General features: G+C 43.0%; 1 protein-coding gene across 1 annotated transcript; it reads right to left on the bottom strand.

Moving 5' to 3' along the window:
* Positions 1-311: 311 nt before the first annotated feature.
* Positions 312-18,022, bottom strand: LOC129701804 (cytochrome P450 2U1-like). The gene is made up of 5 exons (XM_055643255.1): positions 17,613-18,022; positions 9,875-10,510; positions 3,869-4,030; positions 2,605-2,772; positions 312-2,198 (listed from the first exon to the last, which is right to left on the bottom strand). Exons 1-5 carry the CDS (start codon positions 18,001-18,003, stop codon positions 2,020-2,022), a joined length of 1,536 nt encoding a protein of 511 aa, XP_055499230.1. The 5' UTR covers positions 18,004-18,022; the 3' UTR covers positions 312-2,019.
* Positions 18,023-27,454: the final 9,432 nt, after the last annotated feature.

The raw sequence follows: 27,454 nt of genomic DNA on the forward strand, positions 1-27,454 counted from the left end.
AATTGAATTTGATGAAACTGATGATTATGAATTTACCTTGTTTTAGGATTTAACCATCTATAAAAACTGAAAATTTCATTCCGTTCTTTTAATTTTTAAGAAAGTTATGGGCTTTTGACTGTCCTCGATCACAGCTTTTGAGTTAAGTCAATGGAAAAGCAATTTCTGAGTGTGAAAATGGCCATAACTTTTTAAATACTGAAGATATGAAAGTGAATTAAGTATCAAATTCAACTTCTTATTATGCTTTATCTGATGGGATAAATTGCAGACTTGATTTTTAAAATCTCATAATTTTGTAACATTGCTAGTTAAAGTGCAAATTGTGAAATTTTAATCAAGGCCATTTTCATACATTTTGGTTTCGTCATGTAGAAATTACAGCAGTGTTTATACATAGTCTCCCCCCATTTCAGGGCACCATAATGTTTGGGACACAGCAATGTCATTTAAATGAAAGTAGTCATGTTTAGTATTTTGTTGCATATCCTTTGCATGCAATGACTGCTTGATGTCTGCGATTCATGGACATCACCAGTTGCTGGGTGTCTTCTCTGGTGATGCTCTGCCAGAATGAACTGCCGGCCAATGAGTTTTGAGGCATTTGTTTGAATTTGAGCAGATAGGATGTGTCTATACATTTCAGAATTCATTATGCTACCACCATCAGCAGTTATATCACCAATGAAGATAAGTGAGTCAGTACCTTCAGCAACCATACATGCTGGGCCATAACACCCCCACCACCGTGTTTCACAGATGAGGTGGTATGCTTTGGATCTCGGGCAGTTCCTTCTCTCCTCCATACTTTGCTCTTGCCATCACTCTGATATAAGTTAACTTTCATCTCATCTGTCCACAAGACCTTTTTCCAGAACTGCAGTTGCGCTTTTAAAACTCTATGACATACAAACTTGCCGACCAATAAGAAAGAGAAGAACAAAGAGAAGGTATTCACAAAAGAAAACAAATTTCTGGAATTAGTGGATTTCTGGATTAGTGGGTCAGGCAGCACTCTGTCTAACTGCACTGGTGACTTTGCCTTGGAGTTAAGACAGGAACAAAAGATGTACAGCATGTAGAAACGAGGAACTGCAGATGCTAGTTTGCAAGAAAGCACATGGAGCTCTGGAGTAACTCAGTGGGTCAGGCAGTATCCCTGGAGAACATGGATAGGTGACACCTAACCTTCGATCTTCCAGCATCTGCAGTTCCTTCTTGAACACTTTGTCTACTCCACTGCGATATCTCCTCAAGGTATGCCTACTTTGAAGAAGTTCTCCTCCTCTCTCCGGAGACAGTTTCACAACCTCCTCTCTAACTGCACACCCTCTGTGATCCCCCCCTGCCCTCCAACTATACAACCACATCCTTACCCAGACTCGCACTTTCCGTTGCAACCGCAAGAAATGCAACACCTGTCCCTTCACCTCCCCCCTCGACTCCATTCAAGGACCCAAGCAGTCGTTCCAGGTGCGACAAAGGTTCACCTGTATCTCCTCCAAACTCATCTACCGCATCTGCTGCTCTAGATGTCAGCTGATTTACATCGGTGAGACTAAGCGGTGGTTGGGCGATCGTTTCGCTCAACGCTCAATGTGTGAGTCTCACGCTAAATGTATGAGACTCAAGATAAAGTCTAGTAAAGTCCGATTAAAGAGTGTCCAAGGGGCTCCAAGGAAGTAGACGGTAGCTCAGGACTGCTCTCGGGTTGTTGATAGGATGGTTCAGTTACCTGGGAAGAAGCTGCCCCTGAATCTGGAGGTGTGTGTTTTCACACTTGCCTGATGGGAGAGGGGAGAAGAGGGAGTGACCGGGGTGAGACTGCTCCTTGATTATGCTGGTGGCCATGCCGAGGCAGCGTGAAATGTAGATCGAGTCAATGGAAGATGGTCTGGTCTGTCTCCAGTAGTATCTTCTGTAAGTTATAGTGGACATAATATATACAAAATACTTCAGAGATATCGCCTTCCTTCATTGTTGCACCTGGTAAGCCTGCAGGGTGTTCCAGTAAGTAGGTCATCTCTTGACAGGAATGATTTTGAAAGGATGTGGAGATAGAGTGAGGCCGAATCGGCCGGTCATGTTTGGTGCATCTTCAGCTTCAGGAAGTTTGAAGGAAAATGACTGCAGGAGGCTGCTGAAGATGAGGAACAGTTCCATCTTTGCCATCTGCTCTCCCATACAGATCCTTTTGCCTGATCAAAAACAAAACACGTCCAATCAATGCAAAAGCAATCAGAATTGTATCATTTCTCAGCGGCATTCCAGTGACACAGAGCATAAGATGGCTCCATTCCCATTACTGCAGATACTTTAATGGCATATGTCTCCTTTCTTAGGTAGATTTGTGGTATCACTAGGGCCCTTATATGATTTCAGTAAAACAGTTCTCCTGGTACTCATGTCCTCTTGAAATGAAGGCCAAACACCGTTTGCCTTCTGCTTCACTTGCTGCTTCTGCATATTAACGTTCAGAGGTTTGTGCAGGACACACAGAATCCTCCAAGTACACGATCCACTTCCTCCACCGACAAATGATACTGTTTAAATTTAGGGTAAATGTTAAAATTGGAATATTACACTAAAAAAATAAACCCTTACCTATTCCAAAAGGCATAAAAGCTTCATGTTTTACCACATTTCCATCCGCATCCAAGAATCGAGAAGGGTTAAATTCATCAGGTTTCTCCCACATGCTTACATCTCTATGGACTGACCAGAGATTTGCAATCACAATGCTTCCCTTAGGAATGGTATAACCTTTAAAGTCTGGGAAAAAAGTAAAATAAAAATTATCATACTTTTGAAAAATCTATTTTTCTTTAATTCCAAAATGCCTGTGATCAATCATAAGCTTAGATATCAAAATAGGTTATTTCTGAGTGCCTTTCAATTAATTCCTCTGCTCCACAGCCAGGATTTGAAAACTTAAAACTTTTCTCGATTTCCCAATTCTGATGAAAAGTCTTTAACTTCAAACATTAACTGTTTCTCTTTCCAGAGCTCTTGGCTGAGCTGATTTGATTTTATATTATACAACTTTGTTACAGCCTCAAAAGGACACAGTGCTGGAGTAATTCAGTGGGCCAGGCAGCATCTTTGTTTCTGCCTCGTTGGGTTTTGTCAATTAATAATTTTAGTTTATGTTAGAGATACAGCTTGGAAACATGCACATTGAATCCATGCTGACCATCAATCACTTGTTTATACCAGTTCTCCATTATCCCACGTTTGCATTAACTCCCTGCACACTAAGGCCACTTTTTACAGAGGCCAATTAACCTACAAACCCGCACGTCTTGGGATGTGGGAGGAAACTGGAGCATGCGGTGGAAACGCGCGCGGTGACAGGGAGAACGTGCCAACTCCACACATTCAACACCTGAGGTCGGGATCGAACCTGAGCCACTGGCACAGTGAGGCAGCAGTTCTACCACCTGCACCGCCCTAATGAAAAACTGCAACACACAGATCATCATGTGATTAATAGCCCTGTCCCACTGTACGAGTTAATTCAAGAGCTCTCCCAAGTTTAAAAAAAATCAAACTCCTGGAAGCATGTAGAATGTATGTAGCGGTTCTCTTAGCGGCTCGTAGCGCTAACGGCAGGTACTCGGGAAACACGGTAAGCTCGGGAAGACTTGGGAAGATTTTTCAACATGTTGAAAAATGCCCACGAGAGCCCCGAGTACCTATGAGCGGCCATTACCGTAAATCTCCGAGTTCGAATCAGGGCAAACTCGGGAGAACTCTTGAATGAACTCATACAGTGGGACAGGGCTTTGACTGCATGGAAACTCCAGCAGAAAAGTTGGTTGATCTTTGATAGTTTCTTGTGTAATAACTGTTCATTCAGCACACTCACCTACTGTTTCTGATGCCATGTGTGGAATGGCTAATGGAACAACTGTGGTCATCCGTTGAATTTCCATTATTGTTGCTTCTGTGAATGGCATGTGATGTTTGTCTTTGATGGACGGAGATCTGAACTCACCAACAACAGCCCTGATCTCATTATAAACCTGTTCTGCAAAAAAATAGGAATGTCGTTTACAACCAATCCATCCTGCTTTGCATGCTCAGAGATGGTTATGTTAGAAGTTTGTCTTAGAGAATTATGAACGGGATAAAACTACGGAAAAATGTGTAATTCATGAGCATTGGGATGAATTAAGAGGCAGGTGCTACACAAAATGGCAACTTCCAACAATGAGGCAGGCTCTGAAGAACTGATCTGGACATTAGGACATCTATGTTTGATTATTATCTTTGGTCATTTTTGATCTTGTATGGAAATTGAGTAAGTTAGATGTTCTCTTTTCAAAAAGTAAAACTCTAAACATGAACACTGTACATCGGTATAATACAGTAGTTGTATTAATAGGTTTCATTGCTTTCAATGATACAGCATGCCTTCTTCCCTCATTCATCAGTTTACAACTCCGATTCCCCTCAACAATCCTAACAAAGCACCATGCAAATTTTGGACCTAATATATTGGAAGAATAAATTAACTTAACAGTATTCTTGGCATAGCTTTAAAGTTAAACTTCAGTTGGCCTTCAAATGTCAGTCAAACCTCCCTTCAGCAGTTTCAACAAATATAATTTCTCTCCTAACTCTCAATAATTTCCTTCTCATCATAAAATAATTAATCTTCCATCAGTCTTGCAAGATTTGCTGTGCCACGCACCATTTCCTCATTAAGGTACAGTGGCAACATTTGTTCTGTTTATTTCAATTTCACAGAGTTTGTGAAGTAAATATCTGACTCACACTTTCACTGTTCCTCTCTTCTTGTGGGAACCGTCTTCATTTCAAAATCTGTGCTCCAGAGTCTGTTAACTATTTATGGGTAGCTGATGGGTCATGTTATTCATGTCCCAAGTGCAGTAAATAACCCCTCAGTGCTGACAGAACTATTAGTAAACAATATTTGACATTTAGTTACCACATTGGGATAGTTCATTCAAAGAGATGAGGTGCATCTTAAAAGTAGGAAAAATAGGTAAAAGGCTGGGGATGAGAACAATAGAGACTGAATTTCAGAGCTCAAGACCTTGACAGTTAAATGCATAGATAGTTAGAGTCATACAGCATAGAAATGCCAACTCTTCCATGCTGACCAAGATGCCCTAAGTAAGCTGCTCCCATTTGCCCTTCCCATCAATGTATCTGTCCAAGTGTTAAATGCCGTTATAGTACTTGCCTCAACTACCTCCTATGGGAGCTCATTCCAAATATTCACCACCATCTGAGTAACAAAAGTTGCCTCTCAAGTTCTTATTTACTCTTTGCCCTCTCATCTTAAATCTATGTCTTCTGGTTCTTGATTCTCACAACCTGAGTAAAAGACAGTGCATTCATCTTATCCATTCTTCTCAAGATTTTTATACACCTCTATAAGATGTTACTGAAAGGGCAAATAAACTTGAAGATGTTGCAATGACCAGAGCATTACAGATATCTGTGAGAGAGATGTAGAGCTGGAAAATACAAAAATAATGACCAAAAAGGAATCCGCTCCCCGTTGGGCCGCTACGGAGAGAAGTGGCAGTTCACCCACAGCCCGAGCTGGTGGGCCTGGGGGTAGGTGTTCATTGGTCCTGACGTCTCCGGCCACCCCCCTGGACAGGAGCTAAGACTGGGAACTGTACGCCCTTGCCCCCTCCCTCTGCAACTGCAAACAACCCCACTCTCCTGCTCACCTAACACCCCCCATCCCTCCCCCCAACCTTTCCCTCCCAACTCCAGTCCCGTCCCGACCCCAATCCCATCCCGACCCCCTGGGAAACTGAAGGGAGTGACTGCCCCGGAGCGACTGGCACTGACCTGCTGGCATCACCGACGTGAAGACAGTGCAAAGCCCCCACGCCGGTGCAATGAGCGGGGAGCTGGAGAGGGGAGGGAAGGGGTCACACACATGGCCGGGAAGCAGAGGGGTGTAGGTGGGGGTGGTGACAGATAGAGCCAACAATGAGTGGAGAAAGACAGAAACACCGACGTGCAAAGGAGACCTACAACAGTGCATGATCTCTCTCGCGTTATGGCAGGTGATTGTCGCTGGGAAACTGAAAGGAGCGACAATCTGCTGCTGCCTGCCCGCTGAGTTAAAGAGTTCCCACGGTAGATTCACGATACACTAAGGTAAACGCACGGGCCACTACGTTATTACAACGAGTTAAAATGTTTCAATTCTTAACCACGAGAGTAAAATTGATTTGTGGAAAATTTCAAACAGGTTTGATTTTTTGCAAGAGTCGACAAGTTACACGAGTACCTGCCGTTAGCGCCACGAGTCTCTAAGTTGCGTCCACGAGTTCCTTACGTTAATCGTACGTTATTACCACGAGTTTTAACTCGGGGTACCTCTTGTGTCAACTCGCAAGGTGAGACTCAGCTATTAGATGGACTTTGGAATGAGAATTTTAAAAGCAAGGTACGACTTAACTGTTTAACACCAAGTATGGGATCTGGGACAATGGCAGCAGAGTGTAAAGATCAAGTTCACAGGATAGATCAAAGGAGACTGAAAGTGAAAATTATCAAGTTGATAGAGAACAAAGGTATGGTCGAGGGTTTCAGGTGCAGGTTGGTGAGTCATCATGTGTGGGAAGGAACTGCAGATACTGGTTTAAACAGAAGATAGGCACAAAATGCTAGAGTAACAGTGAGATAGGCAGCTTCTCTGGCGAGGAGGAATTGGGTGACGTTTCGGGTTGAGACCCTTCTTCAAAGTCTGAAACGTCACGCATTCCTCCTGTCCAGAGAAGTTTCCTGTCCCGCTGAGTTACTCCAGCATTTTGTGCCTATCTTTGGTGAGTCATCGGTTTGACTGCAGAAAAGTCAATGACACACTGCATATACCTTTGAAGCATCTCTTGACCAAGGTCACAAATAGTGTAGATCTGCCTTAAAATAATTGCCACTGTGAGGGCTGGAGCCGATTGTTAAAAAGCAGCTTTTATAATAATAATAATAATAATAATCTTATTTATATAGCACATTTTTAGTCAACTTGCATTGACCCCAAAGTGCTTCATATAATTACATTACATTTACACACAGGCAAAGGTGGGTGAAGTGTGTCTTGCCCCAAGGACACAACGACAGTATGCACTCCAAGCGGGATTCGAACCGGCTACCTTCCGGACTCCAGCCGAACACTTAGCCCATTGTGCCATCTGTCGTCCCATCTGTCGTTTACTGAAGGCGATGACCCTAACTTGCTAAATAAAAAGCTTAGTCCATATTTGCACTGGTTAATCAAACCTATGTGGACTGAACAATGTACATTTGCTGAAATATAATTCTAGGTCCAGAACTTCAATGCTCTTGCCTTATGCAGTGAGGTTAAGCCACTGTGGCTATTCCAGCACAACATCCACACATCAAACAATGGATGACTTTAACCGCAGACTAAGTACCAACTGCAGCTTTGCAAAGCATGAAACGTATTGAGTTTTTAGAATTCTTGTAAATATTCAATATATTTGGAAATTATATAAAATTAACCGGACAATTTAAAAAAAAATTACATCACTTCAACTACTTTTAAATAAACAAAAACATTACTGAAAATACAAATAACCAGAAAAGAAACTCGAGCTACTCTCAGTTTAGTTTAGTTTATTGTCACGTATACCGGGGTATAGAGAGCAGCTTTTGTTGGGTGCTAACCAGTCAGCGGAAAAACAGTACATGATTACAATCGAGCCATCCAGTGTACAAAAGAGTGGAGCGATTGTAAGGTGTGATTGCAGATCCACCTCTGTGACCAGCACACAGAGTCATCTGGCTTGGGTGTCATCTTAGACCTTGATTCTTACCGTTGTTCCTCCATTCAAATGAGTGGGCTCAGGGATTCTCTTAGGCATATATCATATGTGTAGGAAGGAGCTGCAGATGCTGGTTTAAACCGAAGATAGACACAAAATGCTGGAGTAACTCAGCAGGACAGGCAGCATCTTTGGAGAGAAGGAATGGGTGACGTTTCGGGTCAAGACCCTTCTTCAGACTGAGGGTCTGGGAAGAGGGAAACTGGTGGTATGAAAAGTTCCAGAATAAATCCCAGCCTGTGCCGATTACTCAAGAAAGGTGGAGATTGGACAGGCTAGATGCGGGAAGATTGTTCCCGATGTTGGGGAAGTCCAGAACAAGGGGTCACAGTTTAAGGATCAAGGGGAAATCTTTTAGGACTGAGATGAGAAAAACATTTTTTACACAGAGAGTGGTGAATCTCTGGAATTCTCTGCCACAGAAGGTAGTTGAGGCCAGTTCATTGGCTATATTTAAGAGGGAGTTAGATGTGGCCCTTGTGGCTAAAGGGATCAGGGGGTATGGAGAGAAGGCAGGTACAGGATACTGAGTTGGATGATCAGCCATGATCATAATGAATGGTGGTGCAGGCTCGAAGGGCCGAATGGCCTACTCCTGCACCTATTTTCTATGTTTCTATGTTTCCACAATGGTCCATTGTTGCCTGTGGAAGAGGTGCAAGTCTGGGTTAAAATGTGCTCATAGAGCCGGAGAACAGGAAGAATCACAGAGGGGGGAGAGCAACAAGTGAAAGCATTGCAGTAATATCTGTCGGAGAGAGGAGGAGAAATTCTTCAAAGTCGATATACCTTGAAGAGATTTTGCAGTGGAGCAGATCAAATGTGTAGGATGCTTCTGCGGGTTCCCAAAATAGAAGTACGGAGACATTTAACAAGCTTGTGTTTTATCACCAGAATGTGCAGCACTGTCAGAAAATCCACCAACATTTCCACCCCAATGGTGTTGCTCTTATTAATATTTTGTTGTAGGAAATGCCTGTTCTAGCAGTACATGACAGGAGACAAGGTGACTAGATGGAGACTGAGAAGGGACTGATATAGAGATGTTGAAATAGAAATGGGAGTTATTACTAGACCTATTAAAATAAATCGACACAAAATGCTGGAGTAACCCTGCCGGTCAGGCAGCATCTCTGGAGAAAAGGAATAGGTGACGTTTCGGGTTGAAACCCTTCAGACTCAGTGAGTTCCTCCAGCACTTTGCTATTTGCTCCAGATTCCAGCATCTTCACCGTTTTACACCTCCTTCATTAGGGTTAGCATTAATTCTCCCGAGATGCTGCCGGTCCCGCTGTGTTACTCCTGTATTTTGTGTCTATCTCCAATCGTCTTGACCCCGCTCTGGGAGTAGGAGTGACGGCCGTGAGCCCCAGGCCGAGCTTGGCGATCGCATTGCCTGCTTCTGCTGCTGATGGAGGTGAGATGTTGTGCCGCGCCAGGGTGTCCCACTTGGCTGTCATTTACGCGACAGGCCGGTGGCGTGCGAAGATTTTGTGCAGATCGAAATCCTGGAGCGCTGCGCGATACTGCGCACAACTCCACAGTCCTCCATGCCACGCCATGCGTCCGTCCCAAGCTGCCCACACACTACCAGGTCGCGTAAATGGCGTGCAAATGACGGCCAAGTGGGACAGGCCCTTAAGCTTTGCCAACACAGCATTTCTCCCTTTGTTTCACAGATCATTATTTCATCTGTCAGTCTGATGAAGGCGTCCCGAACCGAAACAACACCTATCCGTATTCTTCGCAGGTGCTGCCTGACCCGCTGAGTCACTCCAGCACTGCTTGTCTTTTTAAATCATCATTTCAACCTTTGAGAACAGACGATGGGAAAGCTTTTATGCGTTAAAAAATATAAACGTTTCACTTGGCTGAGACAATCCTAATCAATGAAATTTTGGTGCTTAATTATACAATCCAATATCCATAGCAGGGATATTGTTTTTTGTTATATGCATATAACATCATCCTTCCACCTAAATATTTACAATATTGCTACAATTACTCTATTGTTAAACATGGTTGATCAGTACCTTGAACTCCTGGATATGATGCCATTATTAGAATAGCCCACAGCAAAGTGTTCGATGTTGTATCAGTCCCCGCTACAAAGAGATCACTAATTATGTAAAATAAATAATCTTCACTGAAGTTCGTGTCTTGGTTTCTTTGCATTTCACAGTCTACTTCTTTCAGGTAAAAATCAATAAAATCACGTGGGTTTTCAGGGTCCAAAGTCTTTCGGTGAGCAGCTATGATATTTTTCAGGAAAGATGTGACATCCTTTACTGTTTGGGAAAATTCCTTGAAAGGCCCAAAAGGTAAATACTGAAGGAAGGGAAATACATTGATGAGTATTGCAGGACTGTTTGATGCTAGCTTCATTCCTCGAGCAATTTGATGCAAAACGATTCTAAACTCCTCATCTTCATAGTCAAACCGTTTACCAAGGCACATGGAGCAGATTATGTTTGACACGGCATTGTTTATGATGTGGAAAGGAGAAAACGCTGTCCCCTCTGCGTCGTAAATCTCTGACTTCACAAATTGCAGTTCCTCAAGGATTTTAGGCTCGAGATCAAGTTTCCCAAAACCGAAATGCCTCAGAATCGAGAGAGAAAACTTTCTTTGCTCCTTCCAGACCAAACCATATGGCGCAAAGACTATACCTGAAAATAAACACAGATGATAATTCATGCTTTACTTTAAAGAGCACTTACATTCCCCTAAATAGTTCACCATGTTAAGACAATTTTGTAATCATATGTTAAACAGCAAGAGGAAGTATCACCCAGTTGTATTTTAGAAAACTATTGTTTTAATGGAAGTTTGTGAACTAAATCAGGGTACATCACAACTTCTATCCATGCTGGTACCTTGCCTCTAATGCCATGGACTCCTATCTTGTTCAGCAGCCTCACGTGTGGCATCTTAAAAGTCTTCTGTAAATCAAACAACTTTCCTTTGTCTATACTGCTTGTTACCTGCTCAAAAAAGTCCAACAGATTTGCCAGGCAAGATCTTCCCTTAACAAAACCGTTGACTTTGGCCTATTTTACCATGTGCGTCTGAAGAAGGGTTTCGGCCCGAAACATTGCCTATTTCCTTCGCTCCATAGATGCTGCTGCACCCGCTGAGTTTCTCCAGCTTTTTTGTGTACCCTCATCTTTAATAATGGACTCTAAATTTTAACAACCACAGAACCACAGACTAACTGGCCTACATTTCATTTTCTTTACCTCACTCCCCCCTTAAAACAGTTGAATAACATTTTCCCATTTTCCAGTCCTCTGGAACCATTCCTGACTCTAGTGATTCTTGAAAGATCACCTCTAATGCTGCCACAATCTCTACAGCTACCTCTTTAAAAATCCTGGGGTGAAGTCCATTGGGTCCAGGTGTCTTATCCATCTTCAAACCTTTCAGCTCCCCAAGCACCTTCTCCTCAGTAACAGAGACTACACTCACTTCTGCCCCCTGACTCTCTTGAAGATGTCTGCAGCCCCATCTATGCTAGTCCCACCTGCCTGCCTGCGTTTGGCCTGTATCCCTCTAAACCTTTCCTATTCATGTACCTATCCAAATGTCTTTGAAATATTATAGCAACTGCCTCAACTACCCTTCAGGTTCCTACTAAATCTTTCCCCTCTCACCTTAAACCTATGTACTCTGGTTCTTGATTCCCCCTCAAGGAATATATGGGTTGTACATAAATCAGGCATTTGTAATCTGGGTAGGACCTACACTTCAGGCTTACTAGATGTACTGTACCTCATGATAGGTCTGAAACCTGAAATATCAATTCTCTCGCCACCGAGGCTGTACTTCCTCGCTGGGATTGCCGAATTATCCCAGTGTTATTTAACTACACTTTCACAGCTGATTGGCTTGAGAAATATAGTCTTTGATCCTGAGAAAGATCGCTGGGCAATTGGACGAAGAACTGTCACATCTAACATTACAGCATCCCCTAAGAAGTGTAAAGATTTTTGAGCCAAAAGTACATAATCAAGGACTTGCCACACTCTCCACAAATGGCAGCGAGGACTTTGATTTGTACGAAACTCGTCCTACTTATGAAATGGATGTTTTTGTTTGAAATATAAATTGGAAGAACCCTCAGGAAAGTTACAGCAATTTGACCCCACTCCATTGAGTTGGTGCACCAAGTGTTATCACCATGAGACAATTATACAGAGCATCACTTTGTTTTCCAAAAGGCAAGACCAAGTGCAGACTGAGCGATTGTTTCGCTGAACACTTGCGTTCAGTCCGCCTTGGCCTACGCGATCTCCCGGTTGCCAAACATTTTAACTCATCTTCCCATTCCCACGCTGACCTTTCCGTCCTGGGTCTCCTCCACTGTCAGAGTGAGGCCACATGCAAATTGGAGACACAGCACCTCATATTTTGGTTGGGCAGCTTACAACCCAGCAGTATGAATGCTTATTTATCTAATTTCAGGGAACCCCTTCATTCACATCTCTTTCTCCCCCCCCCCATCCCTCCACCCCCAACCCTGGTCGTCCTACTAGTTCCACGGTTCACAACCTTGTATCCCTTCATTATCACCTCTTCCCCAGCCAACAATGAGCCATTATGGGCTCCACCCTTCCTTGGTCATCTGTTGCCAGCCCTGCCTTGTTTTGGCCTTTTCTAATCTCCAGTTCCCTCCCCTCTACTTTCAGTTTGAAAAAGGGTCCCGACCCGAAACGCCATCCATCCTTTTTCTCCAGAGATGCTGCATGACCCGCTGAGTTACTCCAGCACTTTGTTTCTATCTTCGGTATAAACCAGTATCTGCAGTTCCTTTCTACACACTTCATTTTCCAATATCTTTGAAAGATCACCACATTTTCAATCTATCACAATTCCTCATTTGATCAAGGCCACATGCATACTTTCCACAATATCTTTTTAACCATGAAGGAAAGCTAGCCTCCATTGGAAACCACACTCAGCAACTATCTAAACAGTGACATTGCTCATGACTTGTATGTCTACGACATGGGGCAACAGCTCCAGCTATGACTGGAATCTGCCCCCGCAATACTGCGAAACTTCTTTGAACTACCATTACACCGTCATTACAGGATAAAGTTTCACAAGAAATTGATTCCAATCTACTCTGTAAATTACCCAGAAATTTTACACAACTGTAACATTTATCAATTTTGATTTTTTAATGGAATCAGTGAAGACAGTGAAGTGAGAAGTGTATGAGGGGAACAATTTGTTTCCCTTCAGGTATTCGTTGGGTGGCTACCGAAGTTTTGTTTTCCTTTTTTACATTTTGGACATTTTTTTTTGCTTGGGGAAGGGGTTTTTGCTTATTTTTATTCCTTTATGATCCTTTCTTGTGCTGTTGCCTACCACTCAGCTTTTCAAGCTAACAGTGGTCATTGTTGTCACACCTTATGGAATTTTATTTATTTGAAGTAACGTATTTGAAGCATTGTGTTTCTTCCGCTAGAACCAATGATAATCGTTTCTGAATTGGCATACGGACTGCATTCCAGATTCTCTTTTAGAACCATACAGCACGGAAATAGGCCCTTTGACCCAACTTGTCCATGCCGACCAAGATGTCCCATTTGAACGCATTTGGCCCAAATATCCTTCTAAACCGTCCCTATCCACGTACCATGCTTTCCTTTCAGAACTTTCAAGAGGTGGGGTACTAAAATGGTTCCCATGTGCGTGATTGTTCTTTCGAGTTTCTGTTTTTCCCAGTCAGGATATCTTTGCCTTTCACCCTACAAGGCTACAACTGTGATTGGAACTTAAACATTTCCAATAATAAATAATATAATTTATAACATAAATTTTATCTTCAAATCTTTTGCTACTTTATCTGTAAAGTAAGCACTGAAGAGCAATTATCTGTAAAAAAAAATAATTCACAAACAACTGGCAGGAATATTTTAAAAATAATTTATTTTATGGAGTCCCTTGCAGCCTAGTCTGTGGACCATAATCATTGCTAAAGGTTGTTTGCATGAGGAAACTCATTTATACTTTTGCTTTTGACAAAATAAAAATTTGGAATGTGGAATGATGAACAAAATTAATTTCATTAAAATAGTGTCAAATAAAAGTAGGATAAAATTCTCCAAATAAGGACAAATATTGTTTTTCTCCGATTAGAAAACCTGCTAATGATATCCAGAGAATGTGCTGATTTAGAAGTGAAAAAGATAAATTGATTTTTTTTCTGTGAAATTCACCTCTACGTGCATTATAGTCTAACATATCTCCTCCACACATGATGGCAAGAATTTAGCATATCCTCATTCGGGCAAGTGTTCACATCCAACTTTACAGGCACCCTTGTGCCTTTTATAGGCCATCTACAATGATTTAATTTGGTCATTTATGCAAAAGAGCAAGTGTGACAATTTATAGAACTAGTACAGTATCTCCTTGGAATGGAGGAGGATGAGGAGTGATCTTGAGAGGAATATGAGAGTTCATGCCCAGAATAGGGGAATCAAAAACCAGAGGGACATAGGTTTAAGATGAGGGGGAAAGACTTAATAGAAACCTGAGGTGTAGGAATATAGAATGAGCCACCAGAGGAGGTTGTTGTGGCAGGTACTATCACAATATTTAAAAAACATTTGGATAGGTACATGGATTGGCTAGGTTTAGAGGGATATGGTCAGGTGGGATTAGTATAGATGGGGCATGTTGGTTGGTGTGGGCAATTTGGGCCAAAGGGCCTGTTTCCACGCTGTATGAATATATCTAGTCAATTTAAAATTGAGATATTTAAAAGACACAAAAATTGTTTTAAATCACCTAAATTAAAGAATACCTGATTCACTGCCAATGCTTTGCACAGAAATACTCAAACACATGCCTTTTTGCATCTGGAAGTCAATGAAATCAAGCGCACATGGAGATTAACATCTGCTAAATTTCTTTCAATCTTGTCTTGTTAATATAATCACTATTCCTTCATTGACATTAGGCCAAATTTCCCCTGTGCAGCAGCATCTAGAAAGCAACTTGATCAGCACAATAGCAGTTCTGGAAATGTGCTCATCATCACTTTCTCATGGGGAATTCAAGGGTGGTATTAATGGTAGACACAAGGAACAGCAGGTGCTGCAATCGCATGTAGAACACAAAGTGCTGGAGTAATTCAGCAGGTCAGGCAGCATCGCTAGAGGGAATGAATAGCAGACAGTCGTGGTCAAGACCCTTCTTCAGAGCCCAAAGCCCAGAAATGCCACCTATCCGTGTCCTCCAGAGATGCTGCCTTACTTGTTTAGTTACCACAGCACTTTGTGTTCTACATGATATTAATGGTAGTCTTGCCGGTGATACAATTATTCCCCCAGCACACACATTTCCGAATCAGTTCCGATACTGTCAACCTCAAACACCATCAAACCAATTGGTACATTCATCCACTGGCACTCTCTATAATTGATTTATAAATTGACATCCCTTCACAATTTCTCTATTCCCTTTAACCTGCTTATACAATAACATCCATTAACGTTCTCTTTAACCACATGGTAATCTGTCTTAAACTGGCACTTCATCTGGATATCATTGTGATATTGCATCTAGCTGGGTAACACACTGCCAAGGTTTAGCACTAATAGTCTAGAATAGTTTCATCCATAGCACACTTTTTTTTTAAACTATTCAATACGCTATTTACTAATTAAGAGCAAGATTAATCCAAATGGCATTATAGCTGGTAATAGCTGGTCTTATTTTAACCTCAACTCAGCATTCTCCTATATCTTGATAATCTCATCAGCTTGATCAATTATCTGTTTTTGCTTCCCTTTGAAGAAGAGTTCCAAGTACTCGGAACCCTTTTAAACATTTGGTATTCTGACATGAATACTAGGATTATCATAATACTAGTATTATGACTAGTGTGGATGGGACATGTTGGACGGTGTGGGCAGGTTGGGCCGAAGGGCCTGTTTCCAAGCTATATGACTCTATGAACAGGCACTTATCTTTGTTAACAATCATCGCAGTGATGCAGCTTTTGGTGAAGCAGCCTTTTTCAATAACGCAATAAGTTGTGGAATACCCTAGCCAGGGCTATGAAAGACATCCACTCAGTTGACATTTTTAAATGGCATCTAAAAATTTATCTTTTTAATCGTTTTTAACTGACTTTCCGTTGTCCTTTTGCACTCTCAATTTTATATTTTATATATTTTATACAAATATGTGCTTTTTATGCTATTAACTGCCTATGTCCTTACTGTTTTTAATTTGATTTTTGTTGAGACCTGTTTTTTTTTGGGTTGGGTTGCATTCAATTGGCATTCTTGCCATAGAGGGAGTACAGGGAAGGTTCACCAGACTGATTCCTGGGATGTCAGGACTTTCATATGAAGAAAGACTGGATAGACTTGGCTTGTACTCGCTAGAATTTAGAAGATTGAGGGGGGATCTTATAGAAACTGACAAAATTCTTAAGGGGTTGGACAGGGTAGATGCAGGAAGATTATTCCCGATGTTACGGAAGTCCAGAACAAGGGGTTTAAGGATAAGGGGGAAGTCTTTTAGGACCGAGATGAGAAAATAATTTTTTACACAGAGAGTGGTGAATCTGAGGAATTCTCTGCCACAGAAGGTAGTTGAGGCCAGTTCATTGGCTATATTTAAGAGGGAGTTAGATGTGACCCTTGTGGCTAAAGGGATCAGAGGGTATGAAGAGCAGGCAGGTACAGGATACTGAGTTGGATGATCAGCCATGATCATATTGAATGCGGTGCAGGCTTGAGGGGCCAAATGACCTACTGGTGCACCTATTTTCTATGTTTCTATGTATGAAAAGTGCTATACAAATAAAGTTATGATTATTATTATTTAACTGATTAATACAAACTAATCTCCTGGATCTCTTAAACTGGTATCCTGACATCCACAAGCATTCTCTTTAAACAATTGCACACTCTCACTTGCTAAAACTCTTCTTCGCCAGTATACTGTGACAGCGTACTGTTCACTTTGTAACTATTTTGCACACCATTCTCCAGTACCACTGTCTTTAGCCGATTGCTACACTGTCACATATCAACAATATACTGTCACCTACTGGCATGGTCTGTTACGACTGTAATTGTCATTTGTTGACACACACATTAATTGAATAATAAAACATCACTGACTTTCAATGAATGGTACCCTGCCACTCATTGACATGCTCTTGATGGTACTCCCATCACCACTGACAGACTATTCAGATTCAGATTCAATTTTAATTGTCATTGTCAGTGTACAGTACAGAGACAACGAAATGCATTTAGCATCTCCCTTGAAGAGCGACATAGCACACGAAGGGGATGAGAAGGTATATTTTAATGAGAAGGTATAATATTACTTATGTACGCTCTTTTAACCAGAAAGGACACTATCACCTTCCAGCACTATTTACAACCACAAGGGATACTATCACCTATGGCGCACTTTTAACAAGGTAGTAACTGAATGTAGCTCTTTAACCAGATGATTATCACCCATCAGCATCATCACTCCTGAACCATTTGGCATCTATTGGCATATGTTTCTCTCTTGTTTATTATATTGTTTACAATGTACTATGTTTACACATTCTGTAAGAATGTCATTGTTCTATTTGAGACATATGACAATAAATCACTCTTGACTCTTCTCCAGAGATGCTGCCTGTCCCGCTGAGTTACTGCAGCACTTTGTGCCTATCTATTCACTGTACCTCGGTAGATGTGACAATACATTTGACCCTTCCTCAGACTAAGGCTCTCTAACCTTTGCGCTGAGTTATGATGGTGACGAGGGGGATGGTCGGCCGGTCGGAGAAGACGTCGGCTCTGCGCTGCAGGGCGTCCCTGACCGTCTGGAAGCCGCTGAGCACCACCAGGAGGCGGCTGCCCAGCCACAGGCTGCACACGCTGCCGTGGGCCCGGCCCAGGGCGTCCAGCAGCAGGTGCGGGGGCAGGCGAGGGTCCAGGCCCGGGTCTAGGCCTAGTCCCAGTCCCAGTCTCAGCACGGCCCACCACCGCCTCGGCCCGCCAGGGGGAAGCTTGCAGCCGCCCCCAGCCCGGCGCTTGAGCAGGTAGCGGGTGAGCAGGAGCACGGCGACGGCGGCGAGAAGGAGGAGGGAGGAGGAGGAGGAACAGCCGGTGTCCAGGGCCGCCATCTTGGGCCCGCCATGACGTCAGCGGCCGGGGTTGGGCCTTCACAGTGGGAGACGCTCCAGATGTGGAGGGGGGGGCAGACAGATGTTGGGGGCAGAGACAGGTGTTTAAGGCAGCTGTTGGGGGGCAGAAACAGATGTTGGGGCAGAGACAGGTGTTTGAGGCAAAAACAGATGTTGGGGTCAGAGACAGGTGTTTGAGGCAGCTGTTGGGGCAGAAACAGATGTTGGGGTGTTTGAGGCAGAAACAGGTGTTGGGGTCAGAGACAGGTGTTTGAGGCAGCTGTTGGGGGCAAAAACAGATGTTGGGGGCAGAGACAGGTGTTTGAGGCAAAAACAGATGTTGGGGTCAGAGACAGGTGTTTAAGGCAGCTGTTGGGGCAGAAACAGATGTTGGGGCAGTTTCAGGGCAGATACAGCTGTTGAGGGGCAGATACAGTTGGAGGGCAGAGACTGAAGTTTTCAAGAGAGAGTTAGATTTAGCTCTAAGGGCGAAAGGAATCAAGGGATATGGGGAAAAAAAGCAGAAACAGATTTGTGGGATCAGATGATCATATGAATGGCGGTTGCTGGCAAAAAGGCCGAATGATACTCCTGGGGTCTATTTTTGGCCCGAAACGTTGCCTATTTCCTTCGCTCCATAGATGCTGCTGCACCCGCTGAGTTTCTCCAGCAGTTTCAGTGTACCTCCTATTTTTCAGTTTCTATCTTGCGGGGGGGACTAGCAGCTTTGGCGGGGGAGAAACAGATGTTTTCAAGAGAGAGTTAGATTAGCTCTAAGGGCGAAAGGAATCGAGGGATATGGGGAAAAAGCAGGAACGGGGTACTGATTTTGGATGATCAGCCATGATCATATTGAATGGTGGTGCTGGCTTGAAAGGCCGAATGACCTACTCCTGCACCTATTTTCAGCCCGAAACGTTGCCTATTTCCTTCGCTCCATAGATGCTGCTGCACCCGCTGAGTTTCTCCAGCATTTTTGTGTACCTCCTATTTTTCAATGTTTCTATCTTGCGGGGGGGACTAGCAGCTATTGGCGGGGGAAGAAACAGATGTTGATGGCCAGTGGCCACTGGAGTAGAGGGGCTGACACAGCTGTTGAGGGGCTAACACAGCTGTTGAGGGGCAGATACAGTTGTTCAGAGCCAGATACAACTGTAGGGGGCAGATACAGCTGTGGGAAGGGGGAAGGGGGGAGGCAGATATAACAGTTGTGAGGGAGATATAGCTGTTGGGAGGGAGAAAGATGTTGGGGACAGAAACAGAGGTAGCGTGAAACAGAAGCACAGCTGTCCAGGCAGCTGTTGAGGGGGAGAAATAGAAACACAGCGGGCTGTTCAGCAGCATGGTGAGAACAGCTGGGGAAGAAATAGAAACACCTGGCTGAACAGTAGCTGGGGGGCAGTAGCAGGTGGGTGAGGGGGATGGAGATACAGATGTTTGGAGCCAGCAGCAACTTGTGGAGCAGTAGCAACTGTTTGGGGAAGGTACAGGTAACAGAGAAAATCAGAAGCAAACCCAGCTGGGCAGCAGCTGTTGGGGAGCAGAAAGAAGCATAGCTGGCCGGACAGCATCTGTTTGGAGAGAATCCAGCAAAGGGTAGTGGGTATTTTACACAAAGGGTAGTGTGTTATGGAACAAGCAGGTAGCTGAGGTAGATTCTACCATAACATTTACGGGACATTCGGACAGGTACATGGAATAGGGTAGGTTTAGAGGGTTATGGGTAAGCGTGGATAAGTGGGACTGGTATATATAGAGGACATGTTGGTCGGCGTGGGCAAGTTGGGCCGAAGGGCCTGTTTCCACGCTGTATGAATCTTATGAGAAGCTTAGCTGGCCAGGCAGCAGCTGTTAGACCTATGAGAGAGAAGCGAGTGTCACCAAACTTCTGAATTCTCTGGGGTGGAACCCTCTCCAAGACAGACATGAAGCTCACCATTTGACCTGTTTTTACAAAATGTTAAATGGTCAGCTATAGTTACCCAACCAGATGCAACTAAATTTAAAGTAGCTCTTTCTTCCCAATATCCTTTTCTGGCTTAAGCCCCCCATTCACCACCTCCAGTTTAAATTCCATTTGGAATATTTTGGAGGACCAAGAAACCAAGAACCAAGAACCAAGTTAGAAGGGAAACCGGTAACTTCCAGCTCAAAAATGCTCCCTCAGAATGGGGGAGAAAGACAACATGTTGTTTATGTGTTGTAATAAGAAGAAGGAACTGCAGATGCTGGCTGATGTTTAATTCCTGAGAGTGAGTAAGTTTTGTAGTAAGCGGAATGTTGTGCACTGTGCCTGCAGAAACGTGTCACCAAATTTTACACTTCAACCAAGTGCTTGGGAAAGCCCCAGGGGGTAGATTCATGGGAAGAGTAGTCTCAGAATGTACTGAGGGGGAGAAGAAGGGAGGCTATAAGATCGTATCATTGAGTAAAGCGAGATAAGAAGCGTAAAGGCGAACAAAAAGACATAGCAAGTTATTAGGAAGCTCAATGCTGTGATGGCCTTAATTGCAAGAGAATGAGTGCAGGTGGGAAAGTCATCTTGAACAAAACACGAAGTGCTGGAGGAACTCAGTAGATCAGGCAGCATCTGTGGAGGGAATGGACAGGTGACGTTTCAGATCAGGGACACCCATTCCATCATAGTAGAATGGGTACAAACAGGGTATTGAATACAATGTAGCACATGGTGGATTCCAGGGACCGGTAATCCCGTGGGGGCTATGGGTGAGTGGTGGAATATTGCGTTGGGGGACCAGGCCTCCCGTGCGACAGGGAACCAACGGGTCCCACTTGGTCTAGTGAGACTATAAAGATAACTATAAATAAAAAGTTCTAAACATTCTGTATGGATGCCTGGTATCGATGAGGGGTAAGGTTGTACAAGGACAACAGAAAAAGAGCAGATTGGTAAATGTCTTCAAAAGGATCAGGCTTAATAATATGCCATGTTTGTAGATTCACATTGAAAATTAGAAAGTGTACTATTATGGTCAAGATTTCAGACAGCTGTTTAGAGTTTTTTTTAACCAAAGAAAAATAATTTATTTCTCTGGACCACCCAACGTGAAATAACCGGATAATAACAGTTTGCATTTTCATTAATTTTTATCCAAAGATGGTCTGCTCAGTATTGTATTTCACCAGTAGACGAGAATTTGTCATTTCTGCCTATCTCCTCTTGAGTTTACCACTATCACTAAAGCTCGCCTTCAGCCAATTTGATTCAGTCCATGCGATAGCATAAAATGGCAGAACATATTGAATAGAACAAAGATATTGCTTACAGACAACATCAGCTGCGGGGAAACAAGAAAGATAGGCACAAGATGCTGGAGTAACTCAGCGGGACATGCAGCATCTCTGGAGAGAAGGAATAGGTGACGTTTCAGGTCGAGACCCTCCTTCAGAACGCAGATGCTGGAATCTTAAGCAAAAGGTGAAGGGTCCTACCTGAAACATTACTTATCCATGTTCTCCAGGGATGCTGCCTGACCTGAAGAAGCACTTTGTGCCTGAATTGATTTGGCTTTGAATGGTTCTGCTGTGCCAGAGCACCATCAAGTGGACATGATGAGTTAATACAGTTTTTAATGCAACAAACTTGAGATGAGCCCAGCCATTTCCAAACTTTCCAAGTCATTTATGATGCCACCAAACAATGGGGAAACCCATTCTCGAACTTAAAAAACAAAGAGCAACAAGATGTGCACAATGCAAGTATCCCTCAGGTGGGCAGTCTGAAATCCACAATTTTCTCCTAATCCAAAGATCAAGACTATTTATGAAAGTCAGTAGACACAAGGTGCTGGAGTACAATAACTCAGCGGGTCAGGCAGCATCTGGAGGAAGAGTTCAAGAAGGAACTGCAGATGCTGGAAAATCGAAGATAGACAAAAGTGCTGGAGAAACTCAGCGGGAGCAGCAGCATCTATGGAGCGAAGGAAATAGGCAACGTTTCGGGCCGAATCCCTTCTTCAGACTGAGTCTGACTCTGAGTCTTCAGAGTCTGAAGAAGAGTTTCGGCCCGAAACGTTGCCTATTCCCTTCGCTCCATAGATGCTGCTGCACCCGCTGAGTTTCTCCAGCACTTTTGCCTATCTGGAGGAAGAGGATGGGTGATGTTTTGTGTCGGGACCCTTCTTCAGTCAATGCTGTTTAATTATACTTTATTGTCATATGTACTTAGATACAGTGGAATTGTTTGTTTTGTATACAATCCAGTAAAATCTTACTATTCGTATGTTATTTTTGTCTAAGACCAGAATGCTCAGAATGAACCAGGCATTTGTAAGCTAGGAGAGAGCACTTATCCGCATTGATAAACTCATTGATAAACTTGGAGTGGTCAAATATTTCTCTCCTAATAAAATGAAAACTGATTTCTATAATTACCATTATTCAGCTTTTTAGCTTTAGCGTTGAGAAAACAACACTAAACATCCAGTGGAGGATTAATGAATGACCATATTTGGGGTGATCTCTGGAGGAGATTACTTGGAGCACAGGAGAACAGAATTCTTCTCACACGCTGAATTGTTTCATTCAGAAGTTATACAATAATAATGTGAGGCAGTGACAAAATGGTGAACAGAATAAGTGGGAGCTTATTTAAGGTTTTATTTTTTGCTTGCTTCAGTCCTATTACTTCTGAACAAGTCACTAAGACCAGCATCCTAGCCATGCTATAGGACAAATGAGTCAGTAGGAGGGTTGGCACGGACACAATGGGTGAAGGGCCTGTTTCCCTGCTCTATGATCCTATGACTATTATTCAGCCGAGTGGTCTGTCCATGATTATTACTGTTTGCAATTTGGATCAATGAGCCCCAGTTGTGGAATTGCTTGACTTCATCCATACCCAGAGAAATGTTGAGAAAGTCATGGAGTCATAGAAGTCATACAGCATGGAAACAGGCCCTTTGGCCCAGCTTGCCCATGCCGACCAAGATGCCCCATCTACACTAGTCTCATCTGCCACGTTTAGCCCATAGACCTGTAAACCTTTTTTTTCTCTCTCTCTCTCTCTCATTTATCATATTGTTCACAGTGAGTTTACATATTCTGTTGTGCTGCAGCAGGTAAGAATGTCATTGTTCTATCTGGGACATATGACAATAAAACACTCTTGTTCAAATGTCTTTTATCGGCTTGAATGTTTTGGATCCCGAGTCACAACGTAACCTATTCATCTTCCCCAGAGATGCTGCCTGACCCGCTAAGTTACTCCAGCACTTTGTGTGGTTTTTTTTGTAACACTGCACCTGCAGTTTCTTGTGTTCCCACTCAGTTACTAAGTTCTATTTTAGCAATTGCTGTCTCTCAATGCTGCTTACTTTAATGGATCTAAATTTACACTGACTGCTCCTTAGCAAGTAATTCGATCCACTAAATGATGCCTGAAGTGGAAAGCAGTGTGTGTAGCCTGTGTTTAGTCCCAACTCAATAATCTAATCATTTGTATGAGAATGTTGTGAAGATTATTGTGAATCAACATTGGAGGACACATACTTAAGATTTTAACATTGAGTATTCTATGTTCACTTAAATACAAATAGAGCCTACTGGAAATTCTCAGCATGTCAGGCTACACCTGAAACATTAACTCTGTTTCCCTTCTGACCTTTACCTACTGAGTACTTTTTTAAATTTAGATTTACAGCATCGGGAATTTTTTTTTGATTATCAATATTCCCCATTACAAATTATTAATGATTCCTGGCTCACATTGTTGGTTGATTGTGCCTGATAGACGGAGGAGCAAAGAAAATATGAATAAATATCAAGAATAAATTGAGCTTTTCAGCTTCGGACAGAAAGAGTCCAAGTCAAGGACAGCACACTGGTATTGCAGTAGATACCTGAGTGAAAAATAATTTGTGTCGGAAGAAACTGCAGACGCTGGTTTAAACTGAAGATAGACATAAAAAGCTGGGGAAATTTAGCGGGGGCAAACAGCAATACAATACAATACAATACCTTTATTTGTCATTTGAACCTCACATGAGGTTCAAACGAAATGTAGTTTCTGCAGCCATATAATAAAAGAACCGAAACACACGCAAACACTATTCACATAAACATCCATCACAGTGGCTCTCCTCCTCACTGTGATGGAAGGCAAAGTTCTTGTCTCTCCCCTGCATTCCATTTCCCTCCCGAAGTCGAGGTCAAAGCCCCCGGCGGGCGCTAGTCCGCGGCAAATTAAGGCCGCGCCGGGCGTTGTAGGGCCCCCCTCCAGGTCACTCTCAACCCCGCAATTCGGGCGGGAGAAGTTGCTGCTGCCGGTGCCCCGCAAAGCAGCCTCCCACTGGGGTTCCATCCACCGGAGCTGGGCCGCAGCAACGCGCATCTCTGGAGAGAAAGAATGGGTGACGTTTCGGGTCGAGACCCTTCTTCAGACTGGTTAGAGATAAAAGGCAAACGAGAGATATCGATGGTGATGTGGAGAGATAAAGAACAATTAATAAAAGATATGCAAAAAAGTAACGATGATAAAGGAAACAGGGTGACAACGGGTGCGGGAGAGATAGTGAGAGAGAGAATGCCTGGGCTACCTGAAGTGAGAGATATTAATATTCATACAAATGAGCTGTAAGCTGCCCAAGCGAAATATGAGATGCTGTTCCTTCAATTTGCAATTTGCCTCACTCTGACAATGGAGGAGACCGAGGACAGAAAGGTCTGTGTAGGAATGGGAAGGAGAATTAAAGTGTCCAGCAACCGGGAAATCAGGTTATTTAAATATTTAATTATTTTAGATTACTTTGAGAATAGGTGTTTCAGAGGGAAACATAATAATCTTGAAACATGCAGAGGAAGAAAAAAAATCATGATAATCGTTCTCTTTAGGTTTAGTTTAGTTTAGAGATACAGCGCGGAAACAGGCCCTTCGATCCTCGCACATTAACACTATCCTCCACCCACTGGGGACAATTTTCTTTTACATTTACCAAGCCAATTAACCTACAAACCTGTATGTCTTTGGAGTGTGGGAGAAAACCGGAGATCTTGGAGAAAACACATGCAGGTCACGGGGAGAACGTACAAACTTCGTACAGACAGCACCCGTATACGGAATTGAACCCGGGTCTCTGGCGCTGCATTCGCTGAAAGGCAGCAACTACTGCAGCGCTACCGTGAACCGCCCATATAATATGGTAAATTATGGTAAATACCATTTAGATATTGCTTAAAGAAGCGTAGTAAAATTGAGACATAGGAGACTGTAATGCTGGAATCTTAAGCCAAAGACAAACTGCTGGGAAGGGTCTCTACCCGAAATGACACCCATTCCTTCTCTCCAGGGATGCTGCCTGAGTTACTCCAGCTTTTTTTGCTGGTATTTGATGGTGTTATTTTTTGCTGGTTTCAGCAGATCAGGCAGCATCTGTGAAGGCAAATGGACAGACGACATCTCAGTTCAGATGAGTGGGTGTTATACTTTGACGATGAGGTCTTACGATGGAAAGGTAAACAGACGCTGTTCGGTCAATCACAAGTCCTGTCCTCACCACCATCAAAGGGGTCTACAGGAGTCGTTGCTTCAAAAAGCAGCCAGTATCAACAAAGAACCACACCACTCTGGCCATGCTCTCACTTTGCTCCTACCTTCGGGAGGAAGGTGCAGAAGCCTGAAAACCATGACCACTAGGTTAGAATAGCTCATTTCCAATAATCAACTGGCTCAAGATTCCTAAACAACACAAAACCCAGCAAATATGAACATCTATGGACTGTCTTTGGTTGCAGTAAAGAGTTCAGTTTTCGCACTAGAATTAAGGTTATTAATTTTTTTTTTTAATTTAATTTTATATATTATGTATTTATATATTATATATTTATATTTTATTTTATATATTATGGCAAAGCTGGTAGAGATGCTTCCTCACAGCACCTGAAATCCAGGTTCGATTCTAACCTCGGGTGCTGTCTGTGTGGAGTTTGTGCATTCACCCTGTGACTATGCGTTTCCTCCAGGTCTTCCCTCATCCCAAAGACTTGCAGGTTTGTAGGTTAAAGGGCCTGGCCCACCTGGGCATCATTTGCGCGTCATTTACGCGACACATTTACGCATGGCATGCATTACGCGCGCGTGATGTGCATTACGCGCACATGATGCGTGGTGACATAGGCAGTGACCGGATTTTGGGATTCACAAAATCTTCGCGCGCCACCTGCATGACACGCAAATGACGGGCAGGCCCTTAATTGGCCCTTGGCCCCTGTAAAATGTCCCCCAATGTTTAGGGGGTGGATGCGAGAGTGCGGTAACAAAGAACTACTGTGAACGGGTCGGCGAGGATTCGGTGGACTGAAAGGCCTGTTTCTATTTTGTATCTATAAACTAATCTAAACAAAAAAAATCTGTGTCCATTGCATTTACAGGACTGTTAACTTGCTTCAAGCTAGAATGCCATTGATCTGTTGTCAGTACATATGACGATCAAACACTCTTGACTATATTTTTAATACAAATGTTGGTGATGACAATTGTACATAGTGCTCATATCTTATCAGAGAAGACAAGTTTGTCTTTTATACAGAAAGCAAAGAAACGTTGCCACAGGGATAAGATGTGCTGTTCTGTAAATAACTAATGGCAGGAGCTATACACGAAGGCAAGGCATTTCCATTGTATATCTGTGTGGTGACATTTCTTGATAGAAGTATTTTTGATTTCACTACCCACAAACCTTCAAGATCTTAAGGGCAAATCATACAAATGCTCCAAATGCATTTGGAATATCTGGAGTGGAATAGTATGTGATAGACTGACCTCCCGTGAGTAGCCCGCCTCACAGATCAATAGAATGGGCGATGAGCAAGAGCATATCAATGTTTTTATTTACATACCTTTCATTCATTTGTTCTATATCTCTCGATATCACCGTCTATATCTGTTGCTTCCCTTTCCCCAACTCTCAGTCTGAAGCTGGGTTTCGACCCGAAACGTCAGCTATTCCTTTTCTCCAAAGGTGCTGCTTGACCCGCTGAGTTACTCCAGCTTCTTGGGTCTATCTTCTTTTTTTATTATTTGTTTTCATGCATTCCAGTTTATTGGGGCAGTTTGTCCCGATACGCAGGATGTTGTGGAGTCTACATTTAATTAACTGCTGGTTCCATATCTGAGACTACCTGCACAAATGGCTCATTTTTCCACAACATAAATAGGACCTAATTGGCACATCGAGGGGATAGACTTCCCCTGGCATTAATGAGCTCTTCCTTAAATGTATGGTAACGGATGAACGCAAGACTTTTTGGTTAGAGATGCAGCACGAAAAAATTCCACACCGACCAGCAATCCCCGTAACACTAGCACTATCCTGCACACTGGTGACAATTTACAATCTTTACTGAAGCCAATTAACCTACAAACCTGTACATCTTTGGAGTGCAGGAGGAAATCGGAGCACCCAGGGAAAACCCAGCCGGTGATGGGGAGAAT

Source organism: Leucoraja erinacea, chromosome 11 (genome assembly GCF_028641065.1).
Source record: "Leucoraja erinacea ecotype New England chromosome 11, Leri_hhj_1, whole genome shotgun sequence".
Classification (NCBI taxonomy): Eukaryota; Metazoa; Chordata; class Chondrichthyes; order Rajiformes; family Rajidae; genus Leucoraja; species Leucoraja erinaceus.

Excerpts from the sequence above, each read along its gene's own strand:
- LOC129701804 (XM_055643255.1), bottom strand. The coding sequence starts at position 18,003 with ATGGCGGCCCTGGACACCGGCTGTTCCTCCTCCTCCTCCCTCCTCCTT. Across the intron at positions 4,031-9,874 it reads ATCATATCCAGGAGTTCAAG|AACAGGTTTATAATGAGATC; the intron begins GTACTGATCAAC and ends ATTTTTTTGCAG. Across the intron at positions 2,773-3,868 it reads CATGGCATCAGAAACAGTAG|ACTTTAAAGGTTATACCATT; the intron begins GTGAGTGTGCTG and ends CTTTTTTCCCAG.